The 12,733-nt window shown below is 36.9% G+C and overlaps 1 protein-coding gene across 4 annotated transcripts in view; it reads left to right on the top strand.

The window, feature by feature from the left end:
- MACROD2 (mono-ADP ribosylhydrolase 2) overlaps positions 1–12,733 on the top strand; it is a 2,066,868-nt gene that overhangs the window by 1,951,914 nt on the left and 102,221 nt on the right. For all 4 annotated transcript variants that reach the window (XM_028828674.2, XM_015149520.3, XM_028828673.2 and 1 more), the window contains one exon: positions 2,345–2,413. In XM_028828674.2, coding sequence (XP_028684507.2) covers positions 2,345–2,413 — 69 coding nt within the window. The remainder of the gene's footprint in view (positions 1–2,344; positions 2,414–12,733) is intronic.

Genomic DNA, 12,733 nt, shown 5'->3' with positions numbered 1-12,733 from the left:
CACCTTGCTCTTCCAAGTGAGCTTGCCGGCTGGCACAGAGGCCAATGGCAGAGTCCACCTATAATCCTGGCCAGCGTCAACATACATTGTTACGTTCACACTGCTCATTTCATATCCTCCCTAATCAGAGCTCCGATAAATCGAAGATGTGGTTATGGGTTGTTAAAGCTCTTTTGACCTGCTGGTATTTTTCCAAAATAAAAGTATCTTATTTTCATTCAATATAATCTCCAGCTTCAGTTTTGATTATATAGCTCTGCAGGCCTCTTACACGTCATGAAAAAACACAATCTTAAAACAGTGCAATCCAGCAGTTTTGACTGTTGTCATGATCAAATCAGATCAAAGTTGTAGATAACATTCTTCCAAAAAATTTAACAAATACATATCAAGGGTTCATTGCGTCATAGGCACCGTTCCAGGCACTGAATAAACAAACAATCAGTAAAAACAACATCCCTGTTTCTTTGAAATTTATATTCTGGTGGGGGTTCCAAACAATAAACAAATAAAAATGATAAAAACATCAATAGTGATAAATGCCTTGCTGAGAAATAAGGAAACATAGAAGGAATGCCCAGAAGGCAACTTTCCAGTGCCTGGGTTTGGGATGGACTCTCTGAGGAAGTGATAGTTAAAATGAAATCTAAATGATGAGATAGTGACAGAGAATTATGTTCCAAAGGACACCTCACCTGAAAGTAATAGTCCATGCACCATGAACAAAAGATAGGCCAGAAAATAAGTGATTTGTGATTTGCTTCCAAATGTGTGTTAGTTTTCATGCATATATGAGTTATCTTTAGTTCCCTGACTCTGCTACTACATAAAAAACTGTGAATATGTGTGTGTGCATATGTACTATATATATAGTTTATATGTATAAATATACCATATATGTATAAATATACTATATAAAACTATAGAGTCCATGTAGTATATATACACATATGTAATGTGTGTGTGTGTGTGTGTGTGTATATATATATATATAGTTTTTCATGTACTATCAGGGAATATATATACATAACTATGTATATAAGTATATATCACTATTATATATAAGTATATAATTATACATATTTTCTGCTACTACATGAAAAACTATATACACACTATATATGTATATGTATACTACATATACTCTATAGTTTATATATATAGTATATTTATACATGTAAACTATATATACTATATGTATATAACTATATATAACTATTGTATATAACTGTATAACTATACATATTCCCTGCTACTACATGAAAAACTATATATACACTCTATATGTATATGTATACTACATATACTCTATAGTTTATATATATTTGTACATATAAACTATATATATAGTGTGTGTGTGTATATATATATACACATACACACTCTATAAATACTTTTTTCTATAGTAACAGGGTTATGGAACTAAAGATAACTCATGTATGCATAAAAACTAACACACATTTGGAATCAAATCACAGATCACGTCTTTTCTAGCCCATCTTTTGTCCAAAACGTGTGTGTGTATGTGTGTGTGTGTGTGTGTGTGTGTGTGTGTATGTATATTCCTTTTCCAGTTATCAGGTATTAAACACTGCAAATGATTTTAGCAATCCTGCTTGTCTAGATTTACTGTTTGAATGGGAGGGAGTAGACTAGTTAGCTTTTATCCTGGAGGCCAAACATGACTAGAGTCACTAGGGGCTGATGACACTGAGAAGAGAGGTCTACTCTAATGTGGTTAATTGGTGCTGTGAGAGGAACAGAGAGTTCCACGTCCTTAGTCCCCATTTTCCCCTTCTGTTCTCGGGTGACATGAAAGTTCCTGGTGGCTGCTGGTGCCCTGTGCCAAATGCTCCCCTTCTTCCCGGCCTCTGTGCTGACAGCCATCAGAGCTGCTCCCTGCAGTTTGACAGCCTGGCATAACGGAGCAGTAGTGCTGTGCTAAGAAAAAAAAAACTTTACAAACACACACACAAAAGCACTTTGTAAGAACTTGCAAGGATATACTTTCTTTCACAATCTGTTACCAAGAAAAATAATATACCATCCTTTGAGGAATGAGGAAGAAACAAAATGCCAAAGGATACTACTAGCAACAAGTAGCGTTTTTCACCAAAAAATAGATTGTAGCCCGTCTCTGACTTAACTGAAAGTTCCTGTTTCACTAACTATAAAAGAGATTCCCAAAGCACTAGCCCCTTCAAAGAGCATTCAGTGTATTCAAGCGTGCTGCAGGCTCATGCATTCTGTGGTGGAGAGTGGAGGGAGGTGCAGGGCAGGAAAGCCACAGCCTGACTTCTGGAAGGATGAGCTCTGAGGCAGTGTTTCTTTTTCTGCTTTATAGATGGTGTCAACACTGTCACGGTGCCTGGCCCCGCTTCCGAAGAGGCAGTGGAAGACTGTAAAGGTGAAGGTATGAGGCCACTAACTACATCTAATAATTGCAGACTCTTAGACCATTTGGGCTTGTTTATATGGAAAAACGAGGCAGCAAGTCAAATATAACTAGGTTTTCTTAAGTGTCTCTGTTTCCAATACAATCGACTATCCCACCTACTCTCTTTTATTGCATATCTAGCCTTTATAGAAAACACACACACACACACACACATATATATATAACATTTACATTTGTTCCTTTGGAAAATAACTATTTATGAAATGAGAGAATGACCAGAGAAATTATGTTTAGAGACGTTTATTTAAAACACCAGAATTAGTCAGTTCTGCTCTTTACAGCCACTCATCAGGAAAAGGTTTGAAAGAGTGGCATTTGAGAACCACCAACCAGGGAGCACCATTTTTCAAAAAAGAAAGAAATGTTTGAAAGGCATCCTTAGAAACAAATCTTTGGCAAGAGCATCATTCTCCATTCTGTCGACAGTTACTCTGAGAAAATGTTGCTGACCCAAGTATTTCCAGAAAAAGTAAAAAAAAAAAAAAAAAAAAAAAAAAGAAATTACTCTTTAGAAGACAATTTGAGGAAGGAAGAAGTAGTGGAGACATTGATGTGGGGACGCTAGAATTAAAAAATATATATCTAAAGGAAAACAAAATAGTCCTTTTTCTCTCTGTCTCCTGGTTCATTGGCAAGTCCCCAGATGAAAAGGTAATATAGGCATACCTTACTTTCTTGCACTTCATTTTACTGTGCTTTGAAAATACTGCATTTTTTACAAATTGAAGTTTTGTGGGAACCCTGCATCAAGCAAGTCTGTTGGCACCATTTTCCCAACAGCATGTCCTCATTTCATGTCTCTGTGTCACGCTTTGATAATTCTCACAATATTTCAAAGCTTTTTACTATTATTCTATTTGTAATGGTGATCTGTGATCAGTGATTACTACTATAATTGTTTTGGGGTGCTATGTACTATGCCCATAAAAGATAGTGGACTGACTTAGTAAATGTGGTTCTGACTCTTCCACTGACCCACTATTCCCCTGTCTGTCTCCCTTTTCTCAGGCGTCCCTATCCCCTAAAACACAACAATATGGAATTAGGCCAATTAATAGACCTACAATAGCCTCTATGTGTTCACGTGATAGGAAGAGTTGCATACTAAATCATACTTTAAATCAAAAGCTAGCTATGTTTAAGTTTAGTGAGGAAGGTATGTTGAAATCTGAGATAGGCTGAAATCTAGGTGTCTTGTGCCTAGTTGTGAATTCAAAGGAAAAGTTCTTGAAGGAAATTAAAATTGCTACTCCAGTGGACACATGAATGATAAGAAACTGAAACAGCCTTATTGCTGATAAGGAGAAAGTTTTAATGGTCTGGATGGAAGATCAAACCAGCCATAACATTCCCTTAAGCCAGAGCCTAGTCCAGAGCAAGGTACTAGATTTCTTCAATTCTACTGATGCTGAGAGAAGTGAGAAAGCTGCAAAAGGAAAGTTGGACCTTAGCAGAGGCTAATTCATGAGGTTTAAGGAAACAAGCTGTTTCCATTACATTAATGTGCAAGGTGAAGCAGCAAGTACTGATGTAAAAGCTGCAGCAAGTTATCCAGAAGATCTAGCTAAGATCACTGATGAAGGTGGCTACACTAAGGAACAGATTTTCGATGTAGACAAAACAGCCTTCTGTTCGAAGATGAGGCCATTTAGCATTTTCATAGCTAGAGGGGAGAAGTCAATGCCTGACTTCAAAGGACAAGCTGGCTCTCTTGTTAGGGGCTAATGCAGCTGGTGACTTTAAGTTGAAGACAATGCTTGTTTACTATTCCAAGAATCGTAGTGCTCTTAAGAATTAGTCGAAGGCTACCCTACCTGTGCTCTGTAAATGGCACAACAAAGCCTGTATTATAGCATGTCTGTTTATAGCATTGTTTACTGAATATTTTAAGCCCACTGTTGAGACCTACTCAGAAAAAAAATGATTCTTTTCAAAATATTACTGCTTATTGACAATGTACCTGGTCTTTCAAGAGTTATGATGGAAATGTACAAGGAATGTAATGTTGTCTTCATGCCTGCTAACACATCTATTCTGCAGACAATGGATCAGGGAGTAATTTTGACTTTCAAGTCTTTCTTTTTAAGAAATATGTTTTCTAACACTGTAACTGCCATAGATAGTGATGTCATCCTCTGATGAATCTGGGCAAAATAAACTGAAAATATGGAAAGGATTGACTATTCTAGATGACATTAAGAATATTCATGAAAGAAGGTCAAAATATCAACATTAGCAAGGGTTTGAAATAAGTTAATTCCAACCCTCATGGATGACTTTGCGGGGTTCAAGACTTCAGTGGAGGAAGTAACTAAAGATGTGGTAGAAATGTCAAGAGAACTAGAAGTGGAGACTGAAGATGTGACTTAACTACAATCTCATGAGAAACTTGAACAAATGAGAAGTTGCATCTTATTTATTAAAAAAAGAAAGTGGCTTCTTGAGATGGAAGCAGGTTTGAGAGTATTGAGTTCAATTTTTTGTTTGTTTGTTTTTGAGATGGAGTTTCGCTCTTGTTGCCCAAGCTGGAGTGCAATGGCGCAATTTTGGCTCACTGCAACCTCTTCCTCCCAGGTACAAGCAATTCTCCTGTCTCAGCCTCACAAATAGCTCAGATTACAGGCATGCACCACCACAACCAGCTTTTTTTGTTGTTTTTTTGCTTTTTGTTTTTTTTAAAGTAGAGATGAGCTTTCACCTTGTTATTCAGGCTGGTCACTAACTCCTGACCTCAGGTGATCCACCCGCCTCGGCCTCCCAAAATGCTGGGATTACAGGCAAGCAACACTGTGCCTGGCCTTACTCAGTTCAATTTTAAGATAATTCCTATTGTGCATAAAATGCCATCAAACAGCATTGCATGCCACAGAGAAATCTTTTGTGAAAGGAAGAGACAATCATTGTGGCAAGCTTCATCATTGTCTTATTTTAAGAAATTACCATAGCTAGCCAGGCATGGTGGCTCACACCTGTAATCCCAGCACTTTGGGAGGCCGAAGCGGGCGGATCATGAGGTCAGGAGATTGAGATCATCCTGGCTAACATGGTGAAACCTGGTCTCTACTAAAAATACAAAAAATTAGCCAGGCATGGTGGCGGGCACCTGTAGTCCCAACTACTCGGGAGGCTAAGGCAGGAGAATGGTGTGAACCCAAGAGGCAGGGCTTGCAGTGAGCCAAGATCATGCCACTGCACTTCAGCCTGGGCGACACAGCGAGACTCCGTCTCAAAAAAAAGAAAGAAATTACCATAAGTACCTCAACCTTGAGCAACCAAGTGGTGGCCATCAACATTGAGTGGCCAGTAGTAACCATCAACATTGAGGCAAGACCCTCCACCAGGAAAAAGATTACAAGTTGCTGAAGGCTTAGATGATGATTGGCATATTTTAGTGATAAAGTATTTTTCAGTTAGAGTACATTAACTGTTTTTTAAGACATAGTGTATCTAAAAATATAACTGATGTCAAATACCCACATAGGCTCTGATGGGAAACTCTAGGTCATCTCAGGGAGATAAATAAATCTGATCAAATGCGATCAGAGTGAAAAGACAGAAAGTGGTGTTCATCTTAAGCAAAAATTTTGGTCATACCAATCATTTAGTTTGTGCTAAAAATTTTAAAGTGTCATGAAGTTGAGTGGCAGAGTTTAAGAAACATGAAAGAGAGATAAATTAATTTGAATGTGACCATGTTTCAGGCTGGGATTTTTCCTGTTGAGTTGTTTAGTTTGGAGATATCGCACCTTCACAGAAGCACACTGTTTGTGATGTTTCTTGATGCTTTTAGGAACTCACACCATTAATTTCTTATGCCAGGATTCATTTTTTGGAATACTTTTAGGATTTTTTTAACATAAAACTTTTAATGATGGTAACTCCATGAAGGAGTTCTGTTATGTATCACAAATGCAGTTCCTAAATGTGAAGTTTTATGAGTATTACTGAAATAAGCCATTAATATCCATTAACCTATTTACTTAGGGAATATAGAAATGTTTTAAAATCCAAACTAGTATGCAGTCTTCTTTCAATTAAAAACAGAATGCCTAGGGTATGATTTTTGCCTTTTTCTTCTGAAATAGCATGTACAGAAAACCACTGTTTTTAGTTGATTATCAGTTCAAAGCTTAGACCAGCTTAGAACAAGTGTCTAATGCTGTTGGAACTATTGTCTTGACTGATAGATACCTAGCTTAGAATAAAAAAAAAAATCAATTGAAATCCTTCAAGATTGAGGTCAAGATAAGGTTAAAAGGCAGTCATATGTGTTGAGGATTCATTTCAAACATTCTCCATTATTAGCTTTCATGCAGAAATATCTCTTCTCTGTGACATCTGGGCTATTTTAGAGCTCTGCAGTTATAAGATTGCTTATAGAAATGCTCATTATACTCTCCAGTTTAAGTGGCAGAACATTTTTGCTGATCAAATGTCCTGAAGAAGCCCTTGCTCTCTTGAGTTTGTTTTCAGACTTTGATCCTGACCAAGCATCTTCTTGGGCTTTAGAATCACTGATATTATGGACAGGTCTTTTTTTCTCTTTCTAATAAAACTCCCAAGAATTTTGAGACTCATTTGGTTATTTCCAGCTTTGCTTGTCAGTGGGCTGGCTTTACATTTGTTATAACCTTAGTTTCCACAGGAAATTAGCATCTTCTAGGGTGCGAAGATTGAAAACAAATAAACAAAAAATAAGATGGCTAATGTCACTTTGGAGACCAGATATTTAAAAAATTCGAACAGTCATGTGAAGGTTGAAGAATTTCAAAAGGAAGTATTGTAAACCAGGTATCCTCTATGCCAGCAGTTTTGTTTTAATGTTCTAGACATATTTTCCACTGGGAACCAGGAACCCATGCTTGCTGCCTGCTTACCCCCATGTACTTGCTAACTGTGCCAGCTGCCAACAGAAGGAGATGCAACCGACTGGCTCATGGATCAAGAGCTAGATTGTGAGCTACACACTGATGACACCTGTTCCCAATGAGTCATTACAGCCATAGGGTGGGCAGGAGTTGAGCTGGGAGCATGAGATATTAGCAGGAAGAATGCTGATGAATAATTCATCCGGAATGCATGCCAAGGATTTGGCAACCAGGATTGAATTGAAATTAACTCCAAGGTAAAGCTGGCCTGGGAAAAGATTTGTGGGTCGGTAGGCGTTCTGAGGTTATTTCTGAAATAGGATGTGTACTTATCTATTGAGGACTTCTTTCTCTACTGGTTAAAAATACTCTGTTGATTTAATGGTAGTTTGCACTTTAAATCCTTAAAAACAAATTTAGGAGTACAAGTATTAAGGCTATTTAAGTTAACAAATATACAAGCAATCATATTAAAGGGGCATATAAACACAGAGGTAAAATTCATAGGGATGTCAAGTACTCCAGATGAAACTTTTATGAAGTTATTATTATTACTATTTAAGATATAGTCAACCTCCTTAAGATAAACAATATGCTCTGTTCTAGTTTTTTCAACACTTCTAATAGCTTATTTTCACCCAGAGCCAAGGTCAAGGCAGCTTTCTGGGGGAAAATAAAGTGCTGTTTAAACTCATCTTAATTCACCTGCCTTATTATTTAATCAGTACCTAATTTAAATTTGAAGGTCAACTAGGCCAAATCATATGCTCATTAATATTAACAACAAAATCAATTAATACTCAGGTGCATACCCGAGCTTGTATTCCTTTGGAACACCATGTAAGTCATACAATTGCTGTTTTTGGTATTTTTGAAATGGATTGTCACCTGGCAAAGGGTTTCTTAACACTTAATCTAGTTTCAAACCTCCTAGAAGTCAAAATTACTGTAGGAAAAGGGGAAAGCTAGCGCCAAGAGTCAGCCTTGCCAAAGTGAACAAAAGAGAAAGATTATGTACTAGGAAGAGGATTCAGGAATGTGCAAGAGATGAGAACACAAATTATTCCAACCACTGAGCACTGTAGGCCTGGCCAGTGGTGTGGACTCAAAATTGTTCTGAAAAATGGCATTGTTTCTGTTCTTCGCCTGAACTGTTGAGGAGAAACAAAACCAAGGCTGCCAATGAAATTCCTCTCGAGACTCTCCAGGCTAATTTTTCTTTGTCCTATTCCCATTCTTGGTGTTCACCATCCCCCACCAAGCATCCTCACCCTCTCACTCATCAGAGCGAGGACAAAGTTGTGCTCTGCCCTGGATCTGCATTGATAGAGGGTCTGAATACGCTTGAGCATCCCTGAGTTATCCCTCTTGGATAGTAGGAGCCTTAAGTGTAGAATGAAAGTGGCCGTCCTCTGCTGGTATACTGAAGGGGAAAGAAGATGCATTGAGTGTCTCCTGTACACAATGCTTTACATTTATAACAATGTAGTCTTCGTTTCTCAAAAGGGTAACCTGAGACTCAGAGAAGGAGAGAGGAAAAAGGTGTGTGTGTGGGAAGTGAGGATAGGAGAATGATTTTATTACTGTTAACTGCCATAGCTAATACCTACTTAAGCTTATGCAATCTCTTTAAAAGGTAGTATTTATCATATTTTTAATATAAAATTATTTTTACTTATAAGAATAATGTATCTTTATTGTAAAATATTTTGTAATGCAAAAAAATAGGAATGAAAGCATAGCCATTTCCCTTTAAGCATTAAATTTTAGGAAAATAAAAGTCTTTATTCTATTTCTTCATTTAACAGTAACACTGTGAATATTTACCCATGTCTTTAAAAGTTCTTCAAAGGCATGAATTTTATTGATGTCGTAATATTTTATCATCTGGTTGTCCCACAATTTACATAGCCAGTGCCCTAATGTTAGATAACTTAGTTATTTACAGTTTTCTTCCTAGTATAAATAATAGAGAAATGCAGTGCCTACATTTTGGATAAATCTTTGTGTGTATCTATGATCAGTTCCTCAGGACAAATTCCTGGATTTTATTGATTTATGAGAGAAAAGATTAAAATATTTTTATTATTTACATATATTTTCTTATTTTAAAAGTAATGTGTGTTTTTACATACAAAAAAATAAGCAAAAGAAGAAAGCAAAAATATCACTCATAACCCCAGTACCCAGAAATAAGCATATGTAATATGCTGATATATAAACTCTCAGTGTTTTTCTAGTTAACCTCATACATATATGGAGGGTTTTTTTTTTTAGGGTATTCTGCAATGCATACAAGTCTGAACCTGTCTTTCAAATATAACAGTACATTAAAAATTCTTCCCGCATCTTTTGACAGTCTATCATCATTTAATTGTGTATTCCAGTAAATAAATGTTTATAATTCTTATCCAGTCTCAATTTTGAATTGTTTCTGTGGTTTCAGTTTTAAATTCCATACTGACCAGAAACATCCCTTTAACCTTGTAAAATGATCATCATCATTTCGGTAAGAAAATTTTAGTAAATGTGAATGCATGCAAATTTGTGTGTTTTCTACAATGAATAATGTTTTTTTATTTTTCTGATTGTTTAATTAATATATTTATTGCACAAAATACAAATAATGGAAGAGAGTAAAAAATATTACATATAATCACAGCACCCAGAGATAACTACCATTCTCATTTTGGAGACTATCATGCATCTCTTTCTGAATATATGAACATACAAAGCTTTATGTAAAATGTATGATTTTAATGCAATTTTTCTCTTTTTGTTGCTTATGTACTCCTCACCATTCAATCACTCAGAGAGTAAAATACACGGACTAAGAGTCTAGTCTCTTCTTCCAACTACTTGGGCCCAGATTCCAATCCTACCCTGACCAAGCTGTGTGACCTTTGGCAAATTATTTAGTCTTCCTACTCCTCAACTTGAGTTTCCTCATACGTAAAATAAGAACAATAATAGCACCTACCTCAAAAATATTAAGCATTAAAGTAATTCAGTCCATTTAAAGATTTTCAAGGTGTTCATGGTTACACAGTAGGAGGCTTAATTTTTTTAGTCATTATTAAATATATATATGTTTATTTTACAAATATTGTGTTATATTCCACATACCTTGCTAAATCTTGCTCTGCTACAGGCAGCCAAACTTGGTGGAAATCTCTGCCAGTCATTGTGCAAAGATCTAATTAATCCATTTTAAAGCTCACATGATATTCCATAGTTTGGCTGTACCATAATCTATTCAACCATTCTCCTATGATAAGCAAGCACTTTCTTTCCACTCTATTGCCACATAGACTATGCTGCAATAGACTTCTTTGCACACATATCCTTATATGCTGATGCTTTTATTTGTATGGAAAGATTCCAGAAATGTGAGTTCTGCTTTAAGGAGTATGTGTTTTTAATAGATGTTGACAAATTGCTTTCCCAACAGGCTATATCAGTTCATATTTCTGTCAGCAACTGTTATTTTTGTTCTTTCTGATTTTCAACAGTTCAATGAGTGTAAAGTAATCTCTCATTATTACTTTTAAAAAGTCGTCAGTGTTATCGTCCCAATTTTGCAGATAACTGAGGCTCAGAAAGTTTGGATAGCTGAATCAGTTTCCCAAAAGCTGGAACCAGAATTTGGAAGCCAAATCTGTCTGAAACCAAAGCCCATGCATTTTCTACCCACCATGCTGCCTCCCATATCATGAATTTGGAGCAGAGGACTTTCTTTGCCAGAGTAGGTAGGATACAGGTGTGTCCAGAGAACACAGAGGGTGTCATGGGAACCCTGGGAACTGTGCAAGGTGAGCAGGGATTGGAACCACGGCAACAGGGAGGGCAGTTTGGAGCTAGCTGCTTGGTCCACATCATGACCTTGACCCTAAGCTAGGGACTACAATGAAATGAGTACACAGAAACCTCCAATCATGCCCCCGGCTACATGTAAAACCCAAACCACTTTGTATGATATTCCTGGTCCTTTTGTGCTTCCTTAGACCCTGCCTGTACCTTACTCTATAGCCCGACTCAGTTATTTGTCCTTTCCCAAGTGCCACTGGTCTAAAGCATTCTGCCCTCACGCTGTCACAATCATTTTGTTCTTTATTCTGTACATGAAAATCCTGACCATTTTTCAAAGTCAATCTCAATATCTTTCTTACCCTAACTAGAACCTTTACTCCATCCTTCCCCCGCTCCCATCCTTCCTTCTTCCATCATAAATTATCTGAGCAGGCCGGGCGCTGTGGCTCACGCCTGTAATCCCAGCACTTTGGGAGGCCGAGGCGGGCGGATCACAAGGTCAGGAGATCGAGACCACGGTGAAACCCCGTCTCTACTAAAAATACAAAAAATTAGCCGGGCGCCTGTAGTCCCAGCTACTCGGGAGGCTGAGGCAGGAGAATGGCGTGAACCCGGGAGGCGGAGCTTGCAGTGAGCCGAGATCGCGCCACTGCACTCCAGCCTGGGCGACAGAGCGAGACTCTGTCTCAAAAAAAAAAAAAAATAAAAAATAAAAATAAATTATCTGAGCAAACATTACAATGACAGAAATTATAATAGATAATACAAGTGAGGGGGGTGGTGCATGCGTATTTTCACCTTTCTTGAATTCTCCTGTCTTCATTACAATTCACCCCGTAGAGTAGTAAACTATCCTGCTTCTCATAAATTTGTTTGTAAACCTTAAATATTATCATGGACCTTGTATCAATATTAGTTACATACATATCTAGCTCACTAGAATGTAGATCTCTTAAGAGCAGATACAAAATCTCATTCATTTTTATGTTCTCCACAAAGCTCAACACAGTGGCTTGCACATAGTAGGTCCTCATATTTGTTTAATCAAAAGGAATAAAATGGTGTGTACATAACAGTTTCTGTGATACTGCTGTTGATGATTTAACAGTTTCTTGGAGAATTTAATTGAGAGTCATGCATAAAATTAGAGACTTCACATGACTCTAGAAAGTGTGAATGAGAAATTATCTGAAATTTTTTCCACAAGAATTAACTAGAGAATTGGAGATAGAACCTATCATAGAGAATGGGCCACTTTTAATTCTAATATTATAGCCACTTTCCCAAATTTGTTTTTTACTATTATTAAGGCTTCCTAATAAAAGAAATTCCCTTTCAGAATTCTCTTGTTTCAGAAGTAAATTTTCCCAAAAATGTCACACTGCAGAAATATAAAAGGTAAATTCAAGCCCAAGACTTTTCCTATTTGTTCACTTTCAGACTTGGATATTCTTCCCCTCTAAGAGAATATAATAAACTTCTTTTAAAGCAGTACATATTTATCTACTATTTAATACAGTTTAAAATATTCCTAAGTGGCAATTGGAAGGTAAGTGGTAGTTCCCTTCCAAATACACTTTAATGTGCATATATTATT

Source organism: Macaca mulatta, chromosome 10 (genome assembly GCF_049350105.2).
Source record: "Macaca mulatta isolate MMU2019108-1 chromosome 10, T2T-MMU8v2.0, whole genome shotgun sequence".
Classification (NCBI taxonomy): domain Eukaryota; kingdom Metazoa; phylum Chordata; class Mammalia; order Primates; family Cercopithecidae; genus Macaca; species Macaca mulatta.
This window is presented reverse-complemented; position numbering and strand designations above follow the sequence as displayed.